This window comes from Meriones unguiculatus, chromosome 11 (genome assembly GCF_030254825.1).
Source record: "Meriones unguiculatus strain TT.TT164.6M chromosome 11, Bangor_MerUng_6.1, whole genome shotgun sequence".
In the NCBI taxonomy this organism is placed as follows: Eukaryota; Metazoa; Chordata; class Mammalia; order Rodentia; family Muridae; genus Meriones; species Meriones unguiculatus.
This window is the reverse complement of record NC_083359.1, coordinates 10,782,923-10,808,082: the sequence shown is the minus strand read 5'-3', so window position 1 is coordinate 10,808,082 and position 25,160 is coordinate 10,782,923. Positions and strand designations below refer to the sequence as shown.

Here is a 25,160-nt window from a genome sequence, read left to right as displayed (position 1 = left end):
CCACGTGCTCTCTCTGCCCACCAGTAGGTGGAAGCGCCGTGTGGGCTTCCTCCCGCCTCTCCGGCGCAGCCGCGCCAATCGGAAGCGGCGGAGTGCGTGTGTGTTTGTGTGTGTGTGCGTGTGTGTGTGTGTGTGCGTGTGTGTGTGTGTGCGCGTGTGTGCGCGCGTGTGTGTGTGAGTGCGTGCGTGTGTGTGTGTGTGTGCGTGTGTGTTTGTGTGTGTATGTATGTGTGTGTGCGCGCGCGCGCGTCAGGGCAAGTGGGGAGGGTGCCCCTGCCCAGGACAGGGAAGCCCTGCTAACAGGTCCCGGGGTCCAGGCGGCCACTCGAGCGCTCGGTCCGCCGGCCGCGGGCGGGTGCTTCCCCGAGCCCCTCCCCCGCGCGTGCGCGCCCCGCTCCGCCCTCCCCGCAGCCTCAGCTCCCGCGCGGCGGCGGCGGTTCCTTCCCCCCTCCCCCAGCCCTGGCTCCGGGGGACCCCGCGATGCCGGTCCGCACCGAGTGTCCCCCGCCGGCGGGTGCCTCAGCCACATCGGCGGCCTCCCTCATCCCGCCGCCGCCCATCAACACCCAGCAGCCCGGCGTGGCCACCAGCCTGCTCTACAGCGGCTCCAAGTTCCGCGGCCACCAGAAGAGCAAGGGGAACTCGTACGACGTAGAGGTGGTGCTGCAGGTGAGCGCCGGGCGGCCGGGCCGGGCCCCGAGGGCCTCCTCGCGGCGCTCACGGGCCGGGCCTGCCCTGGGCTCCTCGAGCCCTCCGCCGCGGACCAGGCCCTCGCTGCCGGGGGCCTCCTGCAACCCGGCGCCTCCCACCGGGACCTGCCCAGCTGATGTCACACTCTCGAACCCTGGCCCTAACCCACCCCTAGACTCAGAGCCCGTAGCTGCCAGCCTCCTGCGGACCCGGACGACTGTCCCACACTCGAGCCTTTGACTCGCCCGCTTGGGATCCGGAAGCACCCCTGAGACTAGCCGTCCTTTAACCTGGGTCTGCTCTCCCCAAGTCCTGCCCTCCCTACACCGGCCAGCCCTCCCACCAGTCCCTGTCAGATCCTGAAGAACTCTGTTGGTTTCCCCAAACTCAGCACCCTCCTGGGGGCGGCCAGGGTCAGATTCTCCCAGAAGGAAGCTTGTCCCCTGATCTCGGCTCCATCCTGAGAGCCAGGGACCTTGCTCCTTTGGAGAACTCAACCTGTCAGGGGCGGCGGGGGCAACCGGGGCAACCTCCCTCCATTGGCTGAGGCTGAGACAACCCACGGCATCCCTCAGTCCTTGCCCCCTCCCCAAAGACCAGGTACTCACACCCAGGAACGTCCAGTTGCACCACTTTAGACCTTGCCTCGTGAGGCCTTTCAGTACCAAAACCCTGCATCAGTCAGGTTATAGCCAACTGCCCCACAGTAGGCTGCTTACCCTACCCTGCTCTGTGGCTGCTTCCCAACCCTGCCGCCCCCTGCCCCCCCCCCCTCAGTCCTCGCACCTTGGTCTAGCTGGTTGCTATTGCTGGCTTCAGTGTTGCTGATTTTTATCTGCACAACTCCAGAGTTTTCCTCCCAGCTTCAGATGCCCAAGTACTGGGAAATCTAACCCAGTTTTGTTTTGTGTCGTCTTTACCTCCCCCTATTTGACCTGGATATCTGAGTACTGCCTGCTGGCTGCCAGTTTCTGAACAACTTTGAAACTTCAGCTTCATCTGCTCTGGGCCTTTCATTTCCAGAACTTCTCTTCTCCTCTCCCTTGAAGTATTTCCCAACCGGAGAAGATTGGTGAAGTGGATATTTTTCTTTCATCTCCCCCTCTCCATAAGAATGTTCTTTTTAGGTATTAAACTGCCAGCCTGAAGACCTGTTCCCCCTCCCACCTCGTGTGCATTTTCCTAATGCCACCTCATAGGTTGTTCCCCCAAATCTTGTTCCTTGAAAGCCCTTCAAGAGACTGAGAGGTGAATCTGCTCGAGGGCCCCAGTGAGATGATCTCCCGCTCCAAAGACCTGAGTGGGTCTCCCTAACTGTAGCACTCGCATCAGCCTTTCTCTTCTTAACCGCTTGTGCGAACAGTCCTCCACTTTCTGATTGGGAAAACCATACTCGTATTAAATGTAATTTGTTCCATAAAGTTCTGTCAGGAACTATGGTGTTTATCGTCATTGGAAGACTATAGCTGAGCTCCTTCAATTCTCATTACCTGCTGTGATAATCAGGTTTTTGTTTTTTTTTTTTTTCCTCCTTAAAATGTGATGATAGTGTATGAAAAAGTCAGGCTTTTTGTTTTAAATTCAACTAATCCTGAAATTCTGGAAGTGGGATCCCTGTGTGGGTCATGTTTGGGATGGTTTTATGAGTTTATGCTCATTTACTGGCTTCTGATATAACAGGTATCAGCTGGCAGAGCACATAGGTGTCAAAGGGAGGTCTGTGCTTGTCATTTGTGTGTCGTCGTTCCCTACCATGTCAGTAGTCTCGTGAACCGATGGAAATAGTGACTGAGTTAGAGGTTTGGTTGGTAGGTGTCAGCCCAAATCCCAGGTAGAATGGCTAGTAGTGGGGCGGTTGGTGGTCATGCCGAGGAATGCTCCCCTGCGTCCAGATCAGTGAGCTTGTTTGTCTCTGTGACCAGGTGGAGGCATGAGAGCTGGGAGGTTTCAGCCTTCTGAGAATAGTTCTGCCTTTCATAATCCAGCTCCTTTCCTGCTTTTCTTGTTTGTTTAGTTTAAAATATTTTTAGGAAGTGGAATAATGTGGCAGTTAAAGGCATGGACTCTGAAGTCAAATCAGTGAAAAGTACACCTGCTTGTTCTTTTTAAGTACTTTTGTTGAGGTATAATCCAACAGATTGTACATACCATACTGTTTATCTATTCAAAATACACACTTTATGGTTTTTAGGATAGTCACAAAGTTGAACAACTATCACCTGATTTTAAAACATTTTTTATTGCTCTCAAAGAAACCTTTGTGTATGTTAGCCACCACCTATACACACACACACACACACACACACATGTACCAATCCTAGGCTAATCTTTCTTTTGTCTTCAGATTTACCTATTCTGAAACCAGGTTTGGTAGTATTCACCTATAATTCCCAAACTCAGAATCTGGGGCTATAGAATAAGACCCCTTTTCAGAAACAAGCAAAAAAAAAAAAAAAAAAAAACCTAGATTTGCCTTTTACTTATTCTGAACATGCTGTATAAATAGGGTCACACAGTTATTTTTCCTTTCGTGACTGGCTTCTTCAACATAGATACAGGGCTCCTCTGTATCTCAGCATGTCAGTTTTTCATTACCTTCTGTTGTGCCCATTATAAACCTGCCTACCTTTTGTTTAGCCATTGAGCAGTTAGTAGACGGTTAGGTTATTTCTACTTTGGGACTATTATCACTAATGCTTTGTGAACATTCATATATATAGGGTGTTTGTTTATGTGGTGTGGGTCTGTTGCCTACGTTAGTTTTGAACCCCTAACTTCAAGTGACTTTCCCACTTTAGCTGCCCCAAATGCTAGGACTATAGGTTTATACCACCAGCCCAGCTCTATACAAGTTTTTATGTGCACGTGTGTTTTTGTATCTCTTGAGTAGATACAGATACCTAGAGGTAGAATTGCTAGGATTTATAGTATCCCTGGGTTTACTATTTTAGCCAATGGTTTTTTAAGTGGTTACACCATTTTATATTTCCACTGGCAGCATATGAGGGCTCCAACTTCTTCACATCTTTACAAACTCCTTTAATTAAAGTCATCTCAGTGGGTATGAAATGGCATCTCATGGTCCTACTAGAAATGGCTCAAAGAAAGGGTGCTGTATATCTTGCTGTACTCTCAGGACAGTGGGGTGTGCACACATGTGCATGTGTGCTTCTGGACCGGCTCTTCAGCGGAAGATTAGGGATCTTCTTCTGTTGCTTTCTACCTTATTTTTTGAGTCAGGGGCTCTCAGTGAACCGGAACTCACTGATTGGTTAGACTGGCTGCCAGGGAATTGTGGGGATTGGCCTGTCTCAGGCTTTCCCAGGATTAAAGGTGTGCCCACCTCACCTGGCTCTTACATATGCTAAGAATCCAAATTCAGATTCTCATACTTGCATAGCAAGCACTTTACCACCTAAGAGCATTGGGTCTCAGCCTTCCTAATGTTCATATTGTGGTGACCCCCAACCATAAAATTATTTTCTTGCTACTTCCTAACTGTAATTTTGCTACTGTTATGAATTGTAATGTAAATATCTGATTTTCAGGATGTCTGATATGTGACCCCTTTGGCTGTCCCCACCCACAGGTTTGGAACCACTGCCCTAGAACGTCTTGTGTTTTGAAATTCTAGTATAACAGAGTTCCTGAATAGATATGCAAGGTTCTAACAATATTTTTCCCCTGCCCTTACTATGACTGTTTCCCTCTATGCCACCCCATAAGTCACCAATGAAGCCCAGGTCCCTGTGAAAGGAGTGTTTAAAAAGAGCAGCTGTTGGACACAGCTGTGCGGAGAGGCCTCCTTGCTAAACATTTGCCTTGTTATCTTTCATACTGAGATGTTGGCCTCTTCGTTGGTGAGAGCTGTGTGCACATGGGGTAACTTTAATTCACTCATCATCGTCAAGATCGGTGTGGGCAGAATGGGAAGGATGTAGTTGAATTCTGATTGTTGAGCATGCAGGCGTGAATCAATGCACACTTCAATTTTTAATATTATTAGCAATTATTTCTCCCATCTGATAGCCTTAGCTCTGAAAATCACAAACTGTATTGAGTTCTACAAGAACCACAAAAGTGAAATTTAAGGCCTTGGGCTCAGAGTGTCCTTTAATAAAAACTTCTTTTGCTGAACCATGTAAGTGTGAACCAGCTGTGTTACCTAATTCCAGTGCTGAGGCCAGCAAGGGAAGATACTGAAAGACTTTGGCAGTTTTTGCATGGATTACCTCTGATGCCAGTCCAAGATGTGGCAGCCTTTTGGCTTCATTGGAACCCCATTGCGTTAGTGCTGGTATTGTCTGGCTAACTAGGTTCCTTACAGCTCTTAAGAACTACCTTCAGATGGCTCAGCCATCAAGAGCATCTACCACTCTTCTAGAGGACCCACGTGCAGGTCCCAGCACCCATGTCAAGAGCTCACAACCTCGTGTAACTACAGCTCTAGAGGGCTGTGTTGTCTGGCCTCTTTCATGTGTGTATACTCATATATAGACTCAGATATAATTTAAAAAATAATAAATATTTTTTTTCTTAAAATCTTGATAGGTGCCACAAAACTTTTCTAGTTTCTTGAAGTGAGCCCTCACTTAACACATGTTCTCTGAGTTCCTCTGTGCTTAGTTTTGCTTTAATTCAGAAGTTAATAGGCAGTTTCAGAGTTTATCGTTTAGAATCACTTTAAGTCATGAACTCTGAAACTCGGCCTGTTCAGGACGATGTGTATAGGTTTGGGTGAAATTTACAAGTTGGTGTGCTTCTAGCTCCAAGCATCCATCTCTTTGGCATTTCAAAATAGCAATGCTGGGGCCGCAGCTCAGCTGATAACATGCTTGCTAGTATGCACAGTCCTGTGTTTGATCGCCAGCACCACATAAGCCAAGCATGATGGTGCACACGTGTAATCCCAGCACTCAGGAGGATCAGAAGCTCATGGCTTCCTTCGCTGCATAGTGAGTTTGAGGCCAGCCTGGGTGATTTTAGATCCTGTCTCCAAAGAAAGAAGGAGGCACACAGAGTCAGAACCAGTGATCTACTGTCTGACGTTGCTACGTGGCCCCAGGTCCTGTGATGGGTTGGCTCTGTCTTTCTGGGCTGCCATCCTCAGCGTTTTCTGGTCTGTTTCTCTTTCTGGTCTGTCGGTAGCTGCCCTGAGACTGAATGTGGTTTGTTGTTATTCCCACCAAGAGAGAAAGGAAGAGACACTTGTCCCACATGTGTGTTAGTGCTCCTTCAGAGCTCACCCCTCCACCAGCAGCTCACAGGACCTGGGGAGCCAGACCACTGAGAATGGCCAGGTCTTATAAACAGGGTCGCTGCCAAAACAAAATCCAGGCCCTGCTAGCAAAGTTAAAAAAAAAAAAAAGTTGATTGTTGAGTACCAGTGTCTGAGTAATCAATGACCTGTGGCTGCCAAGCCTTAAAATCTTCTGTGCCCCTTCCCCCTGTCTTAGAAACACAAGTCCAGGGGCTACAGAGATGGCTCAGCAGCTAAGAGCAGTGCTGCTCTTCCAGACTACCATCCACATGGCAGCTCACAACCATATGTAGCTCCAGTTCCAGGGGATCCAGCGTCCTCTTCTGGCCTCCACAGGCATCGAGCATGTATGTGGTACAGAAATATGCATGGGGGCAAAACACTCATACGCAGCAAAACAAGCAAAAAACCCTAAATCCAAGACAAATAGATAGCACACACTTTTAATCCCAGTACTAGAGAGGCAGAGGCAAATGGATTCCTGTGAGTTTGAGGCCAGTCAGCCAGGACTATATGGTGATAACCTGTTTCCAAAGAGGGGGGTAATGGTGCATGCCTTTAATCCCAGCACTTGGGAAGCAGAGACAGGGATCTCTGTGAGTTTCAGGACAGCCAGGGCTGTTACACAGAGAAACCCTGTCTCAAACAACAACAACAAAAGTCTGTTTATGAATTAGGCCATGCCTACATTCACAATATGGTGAGTGGCATTCCAGTTCGTAATTAAAATTTATTTCTTCTAGCTTCATAAGATGCTATTCTCAAATGTTCTGCTCATTTCATAAGGAAGTAATTCAAGATGGTGCTTGGGGTTAATAAGAAGGCAGGGAAAGCTCTTCCAAGCCAGTGGCTGAGTTGCAGAGAAATGGAAATGATCTAACAAGATACTTAGGGTTAGAGATGCCTCTGGGTGTACAGGTAGAAAGGCCCTTGTGTCAAGCAGTCTGCAGTTGAGCAAGAGATGTACAGAAAATGAATGAACAGGCTGGCTGACTGGCCTCAAACTCACAGGGATCCACCTGCCTCTGCCTCTCTAGTACTGGGATTAAAAGTGATGTTCCAGAAGGAACATCACTCTTGAAATATCCGGCCAAAGAGAGTGAGAGGAGCCTGGCATAATTTTTTAAAGATTTATTTTCATTACTCTTAATTATGTGTTTATGTGTATGTATGTCTGCATATGGATGCAGCTGCCCATGGAGGCCAAAAGGTGACGGATGCCCTGGGACTAGAGGTGTAGATGATTGTGAGCCACCTGATGTGGGTGCTGGCAACTAAACTTGGGTCCTCTGGAAGAGCAACAAATACTTTCAGCAACTGAGCCATTTCTCTAGCCCCTGAGATAATTTTCATTGTCAGTCAGAATCGAAGGTACCAGAGGAGGCTGAGGCTTGGATTGTGCCAGGTGCATGCTGACCACTGGCCTTACAGGCTTTCTGAAGCACCCAGGGGCCTCATTTTTAACACTGTATTCTTTCTTTGCAGCACGTGGACACTGGGAACTCTTACCTTTGTGGGTACCTGAAAATCAAAGGCCTTACAGAGGTAAGTGCTGCTTGCCAGGTCCTGGGCTTGGAAAGTGAGTGGCGTGCTCAGCAGCGCAGGGGCCAGTGCGGCCATCCCACATGGAAGTTCTTTGATTGTGTGGCCCATAATACTGCAGTTTTGACTGTGCCTCTGCAAATGGACAGCCAGAGTTTTTCCCCTTGGTCCTGGGTGTGGGTGAAATGAAGGCTTGGCATGCACTAAGCCACTGAGCTGCACCCACAGCCCTCACAAATCACAGCATAATTGATTAGTTTTTTTTTTAATTTTTTTTTTTTTTTTTTTTTTTTTTTTTTTGAGACAGCCCAGGATGGCCGTAAACTAGAATTACCCTGTCTCAATTTCAGGAATGCTAAGATTATAGCTATGCATTCCTATGACTGGCGGTGTTAATCCTTTTTTAAGAAAAATTATATGGACTAGAGAGAAGGCTCAGCAATTAAAAGTGCTTGCTAACCAGATTTCAGATCACAGCACTCACATAACAAGCTACTATCCAGGGCACTTTTTAAAAAAATGTATTATTATATGTGTGTTTGTTTTGTCTGCATGTACATCTGCACACCAGAAGGAGGCATAAGGTCCCATGGGATGACAGCTATAGACACAGTTATAGATGGTTGAGCTGCCATGTGGGTGGAGGGAATTGAACTCAGGACTTCTGGTGGAGCAGTCAGTGTTATTTAACCACTGAGCCATCTCCACAGCCCTCCAGTGCACCTTTATAAGCCCACCTGCAACTAGGCAGAGACCAAAGAATCTCTGGAGCTTACTGGCTTCCAGCCTAGCCAAGAAAACACAAACTCCAGGTTTAGGAAGAGACCCTGCCTCAAAGGAACATGTAAGAAGTGATAGAAAAGATGCCTGGTAGACTCTTTTTTTTTTTTTTCCTACAAGCACACAAACCTATATTCATACTCTCTCACAGGCACAAACAAAAATCTTGCTGAAAAAAAAAAAGAAAAAGGACCAGAGAGATAGTTCAGCAGTTAAAAGCACTTGCGAATGAGCCAAGCTTCCTTCCCAGGACCCACAACAGATAACTCACAGTCACTGTTAACTCCAGCTCCAGGAAATCCAACATGCTCTTATGGACTCCATAGACACTTGCACACCTGTGGCATATGTACACATGCATGTACATAGATAAAGAAAAAATAATATAACCTCCAGCCTTGCCATGAATTTAATAGTCTTTGAGGTAGTCATCAACTACAAAAGAGCTAAGGTTTTTTTAAATTATTTAAACCTTGTGGTTCAGCCAGTTGTGATGGCACTCAGGAGACAGAAGCAGGTGATCTCTTTTTGAGGCCAATCTGATCTACAGAATGAGTTCCAGGACAGCCAGGTCTACACAGAGAAACCCTGTCTCAACCTAAATACATTCTGTGGTTCATTGGAACAGTGAAAAGCAAGAGTCTAGTTTTCAGCCTGCTGAGCAAGAGGAGGGCGTTCTGTTCGCTAAACCTCAAGAGTCCTGAGTTTTAGAAGGCAAAGAAGAGCATCCCTTCCTTTCCCTTAGTGGTTAAACATGAAGAAGAAGGAAGCCTAACTGGCACTGAGTTCCCTGCCAGGCTGGCTGGGCACCATGTTGCATCTTCTCTTGTCCTGTATTGCTTCATGTAGTCCTGATTGTCCAGCAGAACTGGGCTGGGCTGAACAGCCTTCAAACCTCACTTAGCCCTTTTCTGGATTTGTGATCTTTAATTTCCCAAGTCTCTTTCAAAAGCCCCTCTCTGCCTCATCAGACAATTTGTCCAAGTGGGGACATGTCAGAGTGAGTTGTATATGTGCCTAGTGCCACAAGGCCAGAAGAGGACATCAGATCCTTTGGGGCTGGAGTTAATGGGGTTAATTCCCGTGTGGGTGCTGGGAATTGAACCTGGATCCTCTGATGGACCAGCATGTGCTCTCAACTGCTGAGCCACCTCTCCAACCCACCTTAATTTTTTTCTCTTAACAACTATAACAGCTCAGTTTTAAAAGTGGCTTCTTTATGAGTGGTTGTGATTTTACATTGCAGGCATGTTTTGCATGTTTTTTCTTATATAAATTGTTTTTAATCCATGATTAAGAAATTTTTTTCTAGAGTATCTAAGACGTTTCTTCCAAAGATGTTTCCAGGCCTGAAAATGTCAAGAATAGGCATAAAGCCAGATTTGGTGGCACATGCCTGTTTTTCTAACACTTGGGAGGCAGAGACAGACTGATCTCCGTGAGTTCAGGTTGTTCTTGAACAGTCTAGTTCTAAGCCAGCCAGGGATACATAGTGAGACCCTGTCTCAAACCAAAAGAAAAAAAAATAGGTATAAATGAGGGGCAAGGAAGCTTGAGGGTGCGTGAAGGGTTGGCCTGGGGTCAAGGGAGACTACGCTCTGTATACAACTCTGGAGCCTTTTCTGGTTGCACCCAGAACACACAGCATCAAAAGCTGTGCTTGGCTTTGACTGTACAGTAACAGAGTTTACTTGTGGTAATACCCAGATTCTCTTCTAAGAGACCGGAGCATTGCAGGTGTAGTCAAGGGGGAGGGGGGTGTTGTTTTTTTTCAAGACAGGGTGTCTCTGTGTAACCTTGGCTGTCCTGGACTCTCTTTGTAGACCAGGATGGCCTCGAATTTAAAGAGATCAGCCTGCCTCTGCCTCCCTGAGTGCTAGGATTACAGGCAAGTGCCACCACTCTTGGCTCAAACAGTGGTTTGGGTGTGTTAACAATGTAGTTGATCTTGTCAGAGTATTAGAAAGAAATTATACAAAGACTGGTTATCTCTGAAAGGCGAAAATAGACAGGAAGCAAGAGAACACAGCTTTGGGAGGCCTGGGGTCCTAGGCTCCATCAGCAGGACCAAGATAAAATGTTCATTCAGTGTCTGAATGTGTAGCTTAGTGGGAGTGAAATTACTCAGCATGTGTGGGTTTAGATCCAGGCATACTGGAAACAAACAAACAAATAAACAAAAAACAGAAATGCACATTTAATGTCTTGCTTGGATATTTGTTTTTGCTCTAGGAATATCCGACCCTTACAACCTTCTTTGAAGGAGAAATAATAAGCAAAAAACACCCTTTCTTAACTCGCAAGTGGGATGCAGATGAAGACGTTGATCGGAAACACTGGGTGAGTAAGGCTGTGCTGGACAGCAGAAGACATCTGGAGAACTGCCTGGACACAGGGCCTTGGTCCCGGCAGAGTTAGTCAGAGCCTGTTCCTGAACAAGCCACCGTTGCCCCAGGTCTGCCAACCCTTTTGTTAAATATCGGGTGATGAGAACAGTTCTTCAGTTCCATCCACAGCTTTGTGTGGCTGTTAGAGCCTGGGTAATAGCCCCTGTTCTAGCCATCTGTCATCTATTCTTCCTTTCTAGCACCTCTTTATGGTGAAGCCCCATGAAGCAGGTAGCAGTTGCCTCTCATGCTCTGGATAGCCTACAGTGGAGATGTGGGTCATGAAACCCAGCAAGGGCAGAGCGCATTGCTTCTTTCTGTCCATCCTAATAGACTTGGGCTGAGCTTAACCTACACCAACCAGACACTCCTGAGAAATCCAGATTCCCTGTCCTTAGCAGTCACATATGTAGTGTCCTTATTGCCCAGTGGCGAGTATACCAAACAACCTAGGATTACTGCCCTGGGGTCTTTTCCTTGGTTTATGTTTGAGTCTTTACCCAAGACTTATATCTTCAAAAAGTTGGGTTTTTCCTATCACACCAGCCTTTGGCTTAGTCAGCCATTGTCAGGTAGCGAAGAGTGCTTGTTTGTTTGTTTGCTTGCTTTGAGATAGGATCTTCTTCTGTGACTCAGACTGGCTTGAAAATCTCAGTGATCCTCTTGCCTCAGCCTCCCAGGTGCTGCAATAGCAGACGGACGGCACTCTGCTCAGCGGGATTTTTGTTTTTGAGATAAGGTCTTGTTGTGTTTACCCTGAGTTTGTGGTGTGGGATAATACCTGTGCTACAACTTTGCTGCTGTAACCTAGAGTTAGACATGCTGTTGTGCCTTAGACACTCCTATCTGTGACACTTAAAGCTAGGGGTGTGGTCATCCAGTCAGGATTCCATATCCTTATGACAATATTTATGACCTAACATATCAAACTCTATTATAGTGCTTTGATTCCTGCATATATTAAACTTTCACTGTTAGCCTTTTATTTCAGGTTTTTCTTACAAAGTATGTGCTTATTTTTAAATACTTGACTAGAAAACTCTGTAATGACACGCATAGCAGGAAGGCAGATGTTAGCGTCATCTTGACCCTCTTTTAGGCCCTCTTGTGTCTGAGGTTGCACGTTGTAAATTCAACTGATTTTAGATTGAAAATGTTTGGGGGAAGTAACTCATTTATTCTCCTTTGCAGTACAAGAAATGTTAATAAAAAAAAGAAATTGGGGGCTGGAGAGATGGCTCAGCAGTTAAGAGCACTGGTTGCTCTTCCAGAGGTCCTGAGTTCAATTCCCAGCACCCACATGGTGGCTCACAACCATCTTTAATGAAATCTGATTCCCCCTTCTAGTGTGCATGAAAACAAAGTGTTCATATACATAACAATAAATAAATAAATCTTAAAAAAAAAAGAAAGAAAGAAATTGTACCTCAGACTGAGGAGATGGCTCAGCAGTTAAGGGCACTTACTGCTCTTCCGTAGGACTCAGGTTCAGTTCCCAGCACCGTGTGGCAGCTTACAACTGTCTGTTACTCCAGTTCCAGGGGCTATGACACCCCCTTCTGGCCTCCTTGGCATATACATAGTACACATACATACGTGCAGGTAAAACACCTGTACATGTAAAATAAAAATAAAACTTAAAATATATATATATATTGCCAGTGACATAGGCCTTTAATCTCAGCATTCCAGAGGCAGAAGCCAGCATATCAATGTGAACTTGAGGCCAGCCTGGTCTACAAAGTGAGTTTCAGACCAGGCAGGCTATACTGCAAGACCCTGCCTTTAAGAAACTGTGTCTTTACTGAGCACACACAAGCTACTTTACTTTTTTCTGCACAATACAGTACAGCTGTCTATGAGCATCGGCACTGCATTCCAATTTCCTAGTGACAGCTGAAAGTGTATAGAAGTATAATGTATACAAGACAGATCAAGCCACATTATCTGAGGGACTGTAGTGTCTGGAGAAGTGGTGTCTATACAGGGTCCTGGAATCTGTCCTCTGCCAGTACTAAGAGATGACTACAGAGTTTTGGGGGACTTTCTGGTTTGGGTTTTATATTTTGGTTTGATTTGATTTGATCTTTTTACAAAAATAGTCTTTTAGGGGGGAGGGGCATTGGTTATGTGATTGGTTGGTTTTTGAGACAGGGTTTCTCTGTGTAACCCAGACTGTCTTGGAACTTACTCTGTAGATCAGGCTGTCCTTGAACTCACAGAGATCCTCCTGCCTCTGCCTCCTGTGCTGAGATTAAAGGCGTGTACCACCACCATCATACTCTCTTTTATATTTGTATTTTTAAGTTTATGCATCTATTACCCCTTTCCAGTTGCTACCTGAATAACTGGCACAAGCCCAATGTCATGCCACAAGAACCCCCTCTTCCCTGCTTGGACAGGCACTCACTCTTTCAATTTGTTGTCTAGGCAGTCCCTGAACCTGGAATACTCCTGTCTCAGCCTCCCGAGTGCTGCAATTACACATGTCCACCACCACACCTAGCTCTGGACATGCTCTGGACATGTTTGTTGTCTGTTTATGTGTATGAGAGTTTTGCCTGCATGTATGTTGGGTGGGTGCAGGGAACAAACCTGGGTCCTCTACAAAAGCAACAAGTGCCTTAACCACTGAGTCAGCTCTTCAGGCCTATTGTTTGTTTTTCAGTTTATTTCTTGTGTCTGTGCACATAATACACACACACACACACACACACACACACACACACAGAGCGCACCTGTGGGCACCTGGTGGGAGGGCGTGGATGTGGATGTGCGGATAGCCAGAGGTCAGCACGGGTCTCTTTACAGTGCTGCACGTTCCCTGAGGCAGCCTCTCTGAGCTGAGAGCAGCGCTAGCATTGTAGGTGTATACACCATTCCTGCCTTTTATGTGGGTGACAGGACTCTAAGCTCAAGATGCTCGTGCCTATACAGCAGGCACTTTCTAGCTGAGCCGTTTCCTCAGTCCTTTTGTTTGGGTGAGACAGGTTTCTCTATGCAACCCTGGGAAGTCTCAAACTTGCTGTGTAGACCAAGCTACCTCCAACTCAGAGATTCTCCTGACTCTGCCTACTAAGCAGAATTAAAAGTACATGTCCAGCATGGTTTTTTGCTGTTGTAAGTCTAATGTAGTCTAGGCTGGCCTTGAATTCCCTGTGTCACTGAAAATAACATCGAACTCCTGGGTCTCCTACATCCAGGCTTCCCCAGTGCTGGGACGCACTATGACTCTTTTTGCCCCTCTGTATTTTTGTTTTGTTTGTTTGTTTTGAGACAGTCTCATCATGTAGCCCAGGCTGTCCTAGAACAATGTAGACAAGGCAGGCCACGAACTCAGAGATCTGTGGGTCTCTGCTTCCTGCGTTTTGAAATTAAAGATGTATGTCACCGTGCTCAGCGCCATTCCATGTTTCTTTGCTGATATCCCACTGATCTATTTTACCTTGTGTGTTCTGGTAGGTTATTCTGTAACTGTGGCCGTTCCCACCCTCTTGACCTTATCCCCTAGCTATGTTTACTAGGCACACCATCAAATAGTGCTATGTCCACTTTGCCGTCCTCTCCAGGTGTCATGAGCTCAGATGCCCACATTTCCTCATGTCGATCACTGAGGCTCTTTTTTTGTTGTTGCTTTTAGGGCAAGTTTCTGGCTTTTTATCAGTATGCAAAATCATTTAATTCAGACGACTTTGATTATGAAGAACTGAAAAATGGGGATTATGTCTTCATGCGGTGGAAGGTAAGATTCTGCCTAAGCTGTCTCCCTAAACTCCATATTCCAGGTCTTAGAGCACCCAGGCTCACTTCCTCTTGCAGGTTATGGCCTCCCTATCAGGGCCCTCAATGCCAGGTGCCTATCAGTGTGCCTTCATGGCAGGGTCCCTGTAAGTGGTAGGCAGCCGTTGTGTGATGGCTCCAGAGTGCACCTGAGTAAGCTGGGTGTGCTGTGTAGTGGACAGTGGGCACATTCATGCCAGTAGCCACCCCTGACCAGCGTCCCTGTCCTTTCATTTTCCCACCCAAGAATTCTGTGAACCTCCAGCATGAGTCATCGGGTGTTCTGGGGGCTCAGGGACACTTGGCTTGAACTGAGTCATCGCTGCATCCTATTCCTACCATCAGAATGATTGCTCTCCAACCACATCCTGTACCCCCACATCCAGGGCTTCTGCTTCGACTGCTCAGGAAATGAGGGAATGGAACACAAGTTCTCCCCTCCTTGGCCTTTGGCTTGCTCTGGATTGGCCTTTATCTGAGAGTCCTATGTGCCTTGCTTTGGCAGTATGCTATCTGCAGCCACATGACTACAAATGCATGTAGCAAGTTTGTGAGAGAACATTGGGAACACCTGCCCACATCTAGTCCTTATTACCTGGTCTATGAGGAAAAAGAAAGCTTCTTGAGTCTGACACATTATAGTTTTCATAAAGACCACTCATCTAAAGTGGCCACTTGCTGTCTGTGCTTTAAGACACATTCCCTTACTAGACAGTCACAGGATAGCCCACTGAGCTTCCCTCTCCAGCTCCGCTGCCGTGCAATGGATATTTACCCAGCACATGCTGAGCCTCTCCCCAGCCCGCTTTACAGTGGGGAACATGCCAGCGAACCCTTTAAGCCCTTGCACTGATGTTGAGGTTAATTTTTCTTGTGCTGAGGATGTAACTAATTGAGGGTTTGCACATGCTAGGCAAGGGTTCTACCACTAAGCTAGACCTCAGCCCTAAATTAAACTGTAAAATGATAGGTGAAAGTTGAATAAGGCAATAAAGAGTCCTTTAGAAAAGCTGGACAGGAGTCAGGAGTATAGTCTATGGTAGAGCATGTGTCTAGTGTAGTCACAGTTCTGGGTTTCATCCCAGCACTGAAAAGTAAATAAAAGCAGTTATAGCACTGGAGTCGTCTCTGAACAGTTTCTCTTAGAGTAACACATGTGGGATTTTGGTTCACCTGAAGCCCTGGGGTTTCTAAACCCATCTCCCAGAGAACAGGAGCGAGGACATAGCCTTTCACTGCTTGCTACCAGTTCAGATGGCAGATTGCCTGTCTTTGTAATGTGCCTGGCACAAACAGCACTGTTCTTGTGACTTATACAAAGGTAGAGCTTTGGTGAGGTATCACAGGGTCTCTTACCTCAGAATGATCACAGACTGCAATAGATGTGGCTCGTTATTAGAGGTAATCAGAACGCAGTGACAGTTCCTGTATTCTTTCCAGGTTATTCTGTCAGTGGTCTCTGAGAGGTGGGTGGGCAGCCAAGTAGGCAGAAAGCAGTATTGCTTGGTCTGTCCTGAGTGGCTGACCCTGTGGGCTCACAACAGTAGGTAGGATACTGTAGTAACATATGAGCTCCCCCCGCCCCCGAAACCAGACAGAGACCCAGGGGTTGAATAGGACCATGTGGTCACAGAATTTTTGTTTGTTGGCTTGGGTTTTTGTTTTGTTGTTGTTGTTTGTTTGTTTGTTTGTTTTTCTAGCAGTCTTTAGAACCCTCTGGTGTCTTACTGCAAGGGAAGGTATGACTGATTCCATATCTGTGTGCAGGAACAGTTCCTGGTCCCGGACCACACCATCAAAGACATCAGCGGTGCTTCCTTTGCTGGCTTCTATTACATCTGCTTTCAGAAGTCAGCGGCCTCCATAGAGGGCTACTACTACCATCGGAGTTCAGAATGGTAAGGACCTTGTGGCCTGGGCTGCAGCAGGCGTTACCCTCAGCTCCAGCCGTCACATCTCAAGAGAGACTCTCAGTCTGCTCTGTCTAAATATCATAGTCTGTGTATATGCTGAGGCCATTTAGATGATCTCACGTAGAACAGGGACTTCCTTATCTATAGAGTGAAGCAAACGAAATGAAAGTAGATATAAAGTAGTACAGATAACATTTCCAAATACTGTAAAACTTTTTAGACTTTATTTAATGTGATTGTGTGTTTTCCTGCATGTGTATATGCATACCACCTGTGTACCTGGTGCCTAAAGAGGTCAGAAGAGGGCATTGGATCCCCCAAAACTAGAGTTATGAATGGTTGTGAGACACCATGGGGGTGTGGAGAACCAAACCTGGATCTTCTGCAAGATCAACAGACAAGTGCTTTAACCATGGAGCCATCTCTCCAGCCCCATTGTCTGTGTGTGTGTGTGTGTGTGTGTGTGTAAGTGTAAGAGAGAGAGACACACACACAAGAGATGGGACCTTGTGTTTATTCCATGGGACAGGACCTTGTACCTGCTGGGTAAGTGCTCTACATTGAGCAAGACCAGTATATACTTTCAGGCAGTCTTGAATTTTCAGGGATGATTGCCTCAATCCTGATTGTTTCATATTTATTCTCCACAAATTGAGCAGTAACTCTAGTCTCTTACAGACAGTGTGACTTTGGCAGTTACCAGCTGGTACTGCCTCTCATGCACTTGATCTAGGTGTGATGAGCGAGAGGCCAAGAGTTCACCTCCCTCCCTATGTTCTTCCAAGGCTACGGAAAGAAGTGCTGGCTTTTGCCACCTTTCATGGGACTCTCATGCTTTCTTCCTTGCTGTACTTTGAGGGTTAGCTCTACCAGCTTGTTTCTTCCCCGAAAGTGAGCACTGTGGGCTGGAGAGATGGTCCCGCAGTTAGGAGCACTTCATGCTCTTCCAGAGAGCCCGGGTTTGGATCCCAGCACTCACATGGTAGCTTACAACTACCTGGAACTTAGTTTCAGAGAATCTGATGCTCTTTTCTTCCAGGTACCCACACATGTGTAGTGCACATAAATTCACACAGGCTCACATACATATATAAAAGTTAAATAAAAATTTTTTTAAATAAAATGGAACACTATTTCCTTTCAGATTTGTTGTTGTTGTTTGATGACTTGTGAGTGATCCTTGCCTAGACTGATTCAAATTCTTTGTTGGTGGCTTTTAGTAATTATTTTGTTTTCAGGTGATTTTTTTTTTAAACCTTTAATAATACTGTAATATCTGGCCTTTGAGTCTCGCATCTCATTCAGCAAAATGCTCCGAGGAATCACTCCTATCATAGCATGTGTGGGAATTTTTTTTTGTTTTTTTTGGTTGAGACAGGGTTTCATTATATAGTCCAGGATGACCTAGAACTTGTGTAGGTCTCCCACATCCGCCTCCTGGGTACTGAGTTACAAGTGTGCACTGCGTCTTAATGAGGCTTTCTATTGCAGTGATGACCATGACCAAAATCAATTTCGGGAGAAATCGATTTATTTTACTTATGCTTCCATATCATGCTTCATCATCAGAGGCAGTCAGGGCAGAAACTCAAATGGGGTAGGAACCTGGAGGCAGGAGCTGATGCAGAGGCCATGGAGAAGTGCTGCTTACTGGCTTGTTCAGCCTGCTTTCTTATAGAACTAGCTCATGTATGGTACCACCTACAATGGACTGGGCCCTGCCACATTAGTCACTAATGAAGAGGATCTCCCACAGGTGTGCCTACAGCTGGATCTTACAGAGGTGTTTTCTCAGTTGAGGCTCTCTCCTCTCAGATGGCTCTGGCTTGTGTCAAGTTGACAGAAAACCAGCCAGCACAAAGTCACTGTGATAGGCTTGAACTTTATTTTCATTACCAAGTTCTCCATTGCATATCTGTGTAGCATTTGTCTGTCCATTCCTCTGTCAGTGAAGGGACTCCCGTATACTTGTGTCTCTGGCTGTTGAAGTAGTGCTGCTGTGATTGCAGGTGTGAGTTTCTGGGTTTTTGCTTTCCTCTGCTTTGGTTATATGTGTACAAGTGAAAGTGCTGGGTTAGATGCTAAGTCTGTTCACCACTCTAAGGAACTGCCAAACTTCTCTACACGACAGTGCCATTTAAGATTCTTACCAGCAAGATTTGAGAGCATTAGCTTTTCTATGTCATCGCCAACACCTCTTAACATGTCTTTGTAGTTGCCCAAGATGGCATGAAGAAGAAGCTCATTATAATTTTGGTGCTGCATATTCCTAACAACTTGTACATAGTCTTTTGGGTTTTTTGCTTTGTTTTGTTTTGTTTTGTTTTTGTCACTTTTTAAAGGTTTTGGGTTTTTTGTTTTTTGTTTTTTTTGTTTTGTTTTGTTTTTTGCATTTTTGCATGTAAGGGAAGATGCCTGCAAAGTCCAAAGCTTGGGTCCCTGGAACCATAGTTACAGGCCACTGGGTGCTAGGAATAGAACTCAGGTCCTCCTTAAAAGCAATATAAGCTTTACTGAGCCATCGTTCCAGCCTCTCATTTGACCTTTTTTCTATATCTATCTGTGTGTCTATCTATCCATCCATCCATCCATCTATATCTATCTGTCTGTCTGTCTGTCTGTCTGTCTGTCTATCTATCTTGTGTGGTAGATGTGTGGGTTGTGTGGTAGCATGTATGCCACACAGAATATTGGCTCTCTCTTCCATCATGTGGGTCCCAGGGGTCAAACTCAGGTTGCAGTCTTGGCACTAGGTTCACACTGAGCCATCTTGCTACCTTTTTTAATTTAAATTTTTTATTTTATTTTGTGTATGAATGGCTAGTTTGCCTGCATGTGTGTCTGTACCCCACTTCCATGTCTGGTGCCCATGGTGGCCAGAAAAGGGCATTGAATCTCCTGGAACTGGTTGTGAGCTGTCATGCAGTGTTAGGAACCCAAACCTCAGTGCTCTTAGCTTCTGAGCCATCTTCTCAGTCTTTGCCAGCCTTTCTAAAAATTTTTATCGTGTGTGTGTATGCATGATGTATATGAATATGATGTGAGTGCATGTGTCATGGTGTTCGTGTAGAGGTCAGAAGACAGCTTTGTGGAATTGGTTCTCTCTCTTCACCTCTGTGTGGGTTCAAACTCAGGTGTCTAGACTTACATGACAAGCACTATTACCTACAGAGCCATCTCACTGGTCTCATAGTACTTGCTTGATTTTTTTTTCCTTCTTGTGTTAGGGTGTAACCCTGGGCCCCAAGCAAGCTAGGCACACTGTCTACTACTAAGCTACATCCTCAGCCCATATTTTAAAATCTGTATTAGAAACAAGCTGCTTTCCTCTGTTCTTCTTCACTGTTACGTGAAGCAGGTATGGGAAAGCTAACCTTCCTGGCACTAACTAAAATGCACCCAGGAGTTATCTCTGCATGAGGACTGTCCATCTCTTTCCTGATCTCTGAGAACACCTACTGGTGGAAGAAACAGACACTTCCAGTCCCTCTGGCATCCAGGCTTTTTAGCCATGTTTCAGGAAGTGGGAAGCAATAGAAAGTGGAGAGATAATCCAGGGCAAGCTGTGTGGTTTTTCTCTTCAGTATGTCTTTGTTTACTGTGAGAATTGGAATAGTCTTTATTGGGCATGAAGTAATCCTACTGGTGCTCTTTAAGCACATATACAGAATTACAAGTAGGAGAGAGGTGCTGAGCTCCATCTCATCCTGGAGCCTATTGGGGTCCTGTTTCTTGTTCTTTAGTTTTTGGCTTTTGTTTGTGAACCTAGAGCTTACACTACATTTGTGTCTTGTTTTTAGACATAGTTTACTATGGTGACAGTAAAGTGACCAGAAACTTGTGATTCTCCTGTTTCAGGCTCCCTGGTAGCTAGGATTACAGACCTGTACTCTAGGCCTGACTCAGGGTTTTATAGTTGTTTCAGACCTGTTCTCACCATGTAGCCCTGGCTGACCTGGAACTCTATGTAGACCTGAGTTTAAGCTGGCTTCAAACTCATAGAGAGCTACCTGCTTCTGCCTGTTAGTATAATGTTCTTTTGGAATATATACACTTTACACTTGTTCATTCAAATGCTGATTTCTCTCCCCCACTCTCTGGTTTCAATCTGGACATTGCATTGTGATACTTATTCTAAGCATCACTTGTCTCAACTTTGTGTAAACATGTCAAAATAAAGCAACTAGCCACAATGTTGAGCAAGAGAAAGGAAGCAGGAAGAGAGGGAGGGACAGGAGGAGATAAGGGCCGGGGAAAAGTAGGGAGAACTGAGGCTGAGAGAGAGATCTTGGAATGACGTGGAGAGATGGACTGGACCTAATATATCACTAAAAGCAAGTATAATGTGAGAAATCTAAAAGGTAGAAACTACATGGGCTTGAAGGTTTAGGATGGAACAACTATTGCCCAGCATTGTGTTCTAGGTTAATTAAGTAAATCCCAGTGTCTATGTGGTGATTTGGGTATACAGCTGTTTAGGATTAACAGCAGCATTAATAAAAGATGAACCAATAGTAGATATTAATAGTCATCTATAACATCTGCCTCTCACATGCTGTGATAAAAGGCTGTGTCTCCAGGTCAGCCAGTGCTGCACAGAGAAACCCTGTCTTGAGAGAAAGGGGGGGGGGAAGACTTGTGTCACCATGCCCAGCCTTCAGGTCCTGTTTTTGAACTATGTTACAATTGTTTCCTGAGTAGAACAGATTATTTAAAAGCAATTCTTATATATGGTACAGGTGGAACAACAAAAAAGGAGCAGAAGGAACTAGCTAGGTACAACTTGGCATTTATAAAATGTTAGCAAAGCCAGATGTAGTCGTGTGCACCCGTGTTCCCAGCTACTTGGGAGGCTGAGGCAGGTGGAATGCTTGGTTCCAGGAGTTCAGGATCAGCCTGGGTTGCATAGTGATACCCCATTTTGGGGGGGACTGGAGAGATGGCTCAGAGGTTAAGAGCACTGGCTGTTCTTCCAAAGGTCCTGAGTTCAATTCCCAGCAACCACATACATGGTGGCTCACAACCATCTATAATGAGATCTGGTGCCCTCTTCTGGCGTGCAGGCACACATGCAGGCAGAACATTGCATAAATAACAAATAAGTAAAAATATATAAAACAAGATGGGGATCCAGAGAGAGCTTAGTGGTTAAGCTATCTACTCTTCCAAAAGACCTAGGTTTGATTCCCAGCACCACATGGTGGCTCACAATCATCTTTAATTCTAGTTCTAGGAGATCTTATGCCCTCTTCTATCATCCACAGTGATGAGGTACACGCATGGTATATGCACACACACGCGTGCATGCATACACGCACACACTAAAAAGAAAACAAAGATATAACAAAATCAAAGCCTGGTGGCACATATGTTTAATCCTAGTACTCAGAAGGCAGAAGTGGATGGATCAGTAACTGAAAATGATTTGACACCTCTAGGTGGAGTTCTCCAGCATCTCTGTCCTGTGTCTCCCTGTTGCAGGTATCAGTCCCTCAACCTGACCCACGTTCCTGAACACAGCGCGCCCATCTACGAGTTCCGGTGACAGTGGTTCAGAACAGTGGCCAAATAAAACTGAACTTGGCAACAAAGAGCTTTGCCAAGGAAATTATGTACCTGCCAGAACCAGGAGAGGTGTGTTCCTGTTTCCTCGCGAGCAGACTTCGTCAGAAAGCATGAATGTTAACCTACAGGATCCAAGGAGCATGGCCAACCTGCAGGCAGGCAGAGGGAGCTCTCCTCCCCCCTCCTTCCTCTCTGTGGCATTGTGGTCACCATCTGTCTCTGAACAATCTTAAATGCACTTTCCTTCCTGCACAGCTAACTTCTGCATCACTGAAATGCCATCTTTCCTCAGTCTGCCTCTAGCCGAGTGGAAGGTCAGCTCCTGGGTCACCTCAGCCTTGGTGCTCAGTGGTCCCTACCCAGGCCCTCCTCCTTCCCCAGTTGCTTGTTTGGTAGCCCAAGGAAAGGCAGAGCCCAGCATCTTGTGCCCTAGAGCTCTATATATGGGGAGTTGTCTGGGCCTAGCATCTACCACCAGTGAAATGAGGTGGGGACCCTGGTGGGCCTCATCAGTGTTTGATTCCAGTTGAGATGTCTTGTGGGGCAAGTGGCTCTGCTGAGCCCTATAACTGTTAACAATGCAAGACTAGCACATGGCTGTCGGGTTTTCTGGGCCTGCTGTCGGGGATCACTAAATTTAAGGCTTCCAGATCCCTGGTGGGAGCAAATCCCAAACTGCTTTCTCAGTACATTTGCTCCAAACTTCTGAACTTGAGGGCAATACTAAAGTAAAAGAGTTTTTTATTACAAAATTATTATTTTTATGGTACCTTTAACAAGGACCTTATGGCAAATGCACAATTATTCCGAATTACATTTTATCGTTTTCACATTGAAAACAGCAAATGTTGACTTAGTGATTTTTATATCTATGTCTATATGTATATTTAATCAACCAGCAATTTTAAAACAAGTCATCCTGGTACAAAAGATTTACAGCATTGCATAAGTTACAGTAGTGCTAAACACAAGAACTGTTTCCGGGGCAGTTGAGCATTTGTGCCTCCTCCTTTTGCTACTCAAAACATCAGTGTGACATGACAACCTTTTCCAAAGGCAGAAGGGGTCTCCATTCTCCGGAAAGGATGACTGAAATGTTGGGATGGCATGAGCAGGAAAGATAAATGCGCCCAAATAACTCGAGGCTCATGTGCCAAAGTGCGGGGTAGGGGAGTGTTTTGGTTTGGTTTGGTTTGGTTTTTCTAAATGTTTAAAAAGCTTGATAGGTTGGCATCAGTTGTAGTCCACATGGTCAGGACTCTGGGGAATTCTGGTGGTTTACAGGTTCAAACACAAGAGGAAAAAGCTTTAAAATAAATACAGATCAGGGCTGGGAGTGCAGCTGAGAGAACACCAGCTTGTCACATATGAGGGCCTTGCTTCTGATCCCAGTGCTGGAAAAAAGGGACACCAGGGGTAGCGGGTTGACTGTCCTCATGGCACTGTGTATTACTAATGCTGAATGTTTGGAGAGCCTTAAAAGAGCAGAAGTGGGGAAAGGAACCAGCAGTTACTTGTGGTATGTGTAGTCCTTAGACTGTGAGCAGGGTACAACTTCAGTAAAGTCAGGGTTCAGAAATCACAAAAATAAATCATCCCAAGACTTACGTAGAAAAAATGATTGACATCCATTGCTAGGGCTGAATCCCATGGTTCCTTACCCTTGAAAAGCAACCTGGGTGTGGCAGTGCACCTGTAGCTCCAGCTCCCCGGAGGCCTAAGCCAAGGAGTTAGGGTCAGTTTAGGGTGAACCTAGACTCCATCTCCAAACAAAAGACATCAAAATTCAACTGAACATCAAGGGCTGGCTCTCTCAGAAACGCCTGGCTTACACTTTGGGACACCATTGCTTCAGTTCCGCGGAGGCACGGCACTAAAGAGTGAAGGAGCCTGAGAGACTATGCTGGCTTTCTCCCTGCAGCACACCCTCAGCTCCTCTGGCTCCTCCTCCTTCCACCATGCCTTGCGTGCCATGCAGGTATCATTCAGCAGTAGGTGGAGTCACCCCGAAGCCGGGGCTTGTGTTTAACTCAAGTAGCACACCAATGGACAGCTTCTCTTATAAATTGGGTAGGGCAGGCTTTTTGTTTTTTGTTTTTTGCTGTTGTTTTTTGTTTGTTTGTTTTTCTCTTATCTCTTTGGAGCCAGGGTCTCACTGTGTAACTCTGGCTGGCTTAGAACTCACTATGTAGAGCAGGCTGACCTTGAACTCACAGAGTTCCAACTGACTACTCAGAGAGTACTAGGATTAAAGGTGTGAGCCACCATGCCCTGCTCCTTTTTCTTTCTTAGCTAAGGGAGTATTCCAGTTGTGCTTAGAAAAATGAGGGAAGGATGCCTTTAGCAGACTTCATGCGCACCTGAAGACTTGCTGCTTAGAATTCTGCTCCTGAGCACTGGGCAGGAAAAACAAGTTCCAATTCTTAGTAACTCCTACCTGATGGACAGTGACTTTTCTTTTTTTTTGTCCCTGAAGGACCTCTGGGGACTTGTCTCCATCTGTAACTCTTTCTCCAGCTGTCTTGGTGGTTTACATGCCTCTGGTACTGTGTGCAATATCTTTGACTGACACTTGTATCTAACATTGAGAAATAAGTGCAGACTGCAAATTTCCTACTGTTCTCTACTCCAGCAAGCCAGCCCCCAGGCAGGGACTAGAGGGCTGGCTGCTCTCACCCTCCTCTAGGAAGGCTCCACGGCAGTGGCCAGCCTTGGCCCTCCCATGCCCTGCTTTACCTCTCTACCCACCCATCCCTTTTAAGATTGTCTAGCATTTCAGCTGCAGTCCAAAAGTAAGTAGACAATGCTTAATATTAAGTAGGAAGTCAGTCGCTGTACTGGCTCTGTTAGCAGTGTTGAAATCAGACTCCAGAGGAACAAGGGGTTTCCTCAATGTCTTTTGCTTTCAGAAGCAGGGAATTTATATTCTCTTTAAGGCCTTGAATGGATTTTTTTTTCCTCATAAAATAGTCACTGATAAGCTAATTTTTAAAAAGAAATGCCATTAAGTATGTTACATTGTGGTTTAAAATTACTAACAAGTTCTGGGAAAGAAAAATACTTGATTTTGAATCTTAAATGTTTTTTAAAAATTAGATTTGAATGGGCGCAAAGTATGAATATTTTGTTTCTTTATGGAAGACCTGTGGAAAGGGTTTGAAGATTTGCAATGGGAGAAGTATTTTGCAGAGCTATCAATGTCTAAATAATTTTTAAAAAAAAAATAATAAAGGTATTTAAGCA

At 45.6% G+C, this 25,160-nt stretch overlaps 2 protein-coding genes across 4 annotated transcripts in view; one reads left to right on the top strand and one right to left on the bottom strand.

The window, feature by feature from the left end:
* Positions 1–1,537, bottom strand: part of Atpaf2 (ATP synthase mitochondrial F1 complex assembly factor 2) — a 16,952-nt gene extending 15,415 nt beyond the window's left edge. The window contains exon 1 of one of the 3 annotated variants that reach the window (XM_060363601.1): positions 1,477–1,537. Coding sequence is in view for 1 of the 3 variants with exons in the window: in XM_060363600.1 (XP_060219583.1) it covers positions 495–529 (35 nt within the window). In the remaining 2 variants the exon portion in view is untranslated. Of the gene's footprint in view, positions 1–494; positions 633–859; positions 878–1,476 lie in introns of those variants that run through there. The other 2 variants (XM_021639565.2, XM_060363600.1) reach the window with 2 other exon arrangements.
* On the top strand, positions 76–25,160 carry Gid4 (GID complex subunit 4 homolog). The gene is made up of 6 exons (XM_021639561.2): positions 76–669; positions 7,436–7,495; positions 10,505–10,612; positions 14,300–14,401; positions 16,207–16,337; positions 21,834–25,160. The coding sequence occupies exons 1-6, from the start codon at positions 481–483 to the stop codon at positions 21,895–21,897; spliced, it is 654 nt and encodes a 217-aa protein (XP_021495236.1). The 5' UTR covers positions 76–480; the 3' UTR covers positions 21,898–25,160.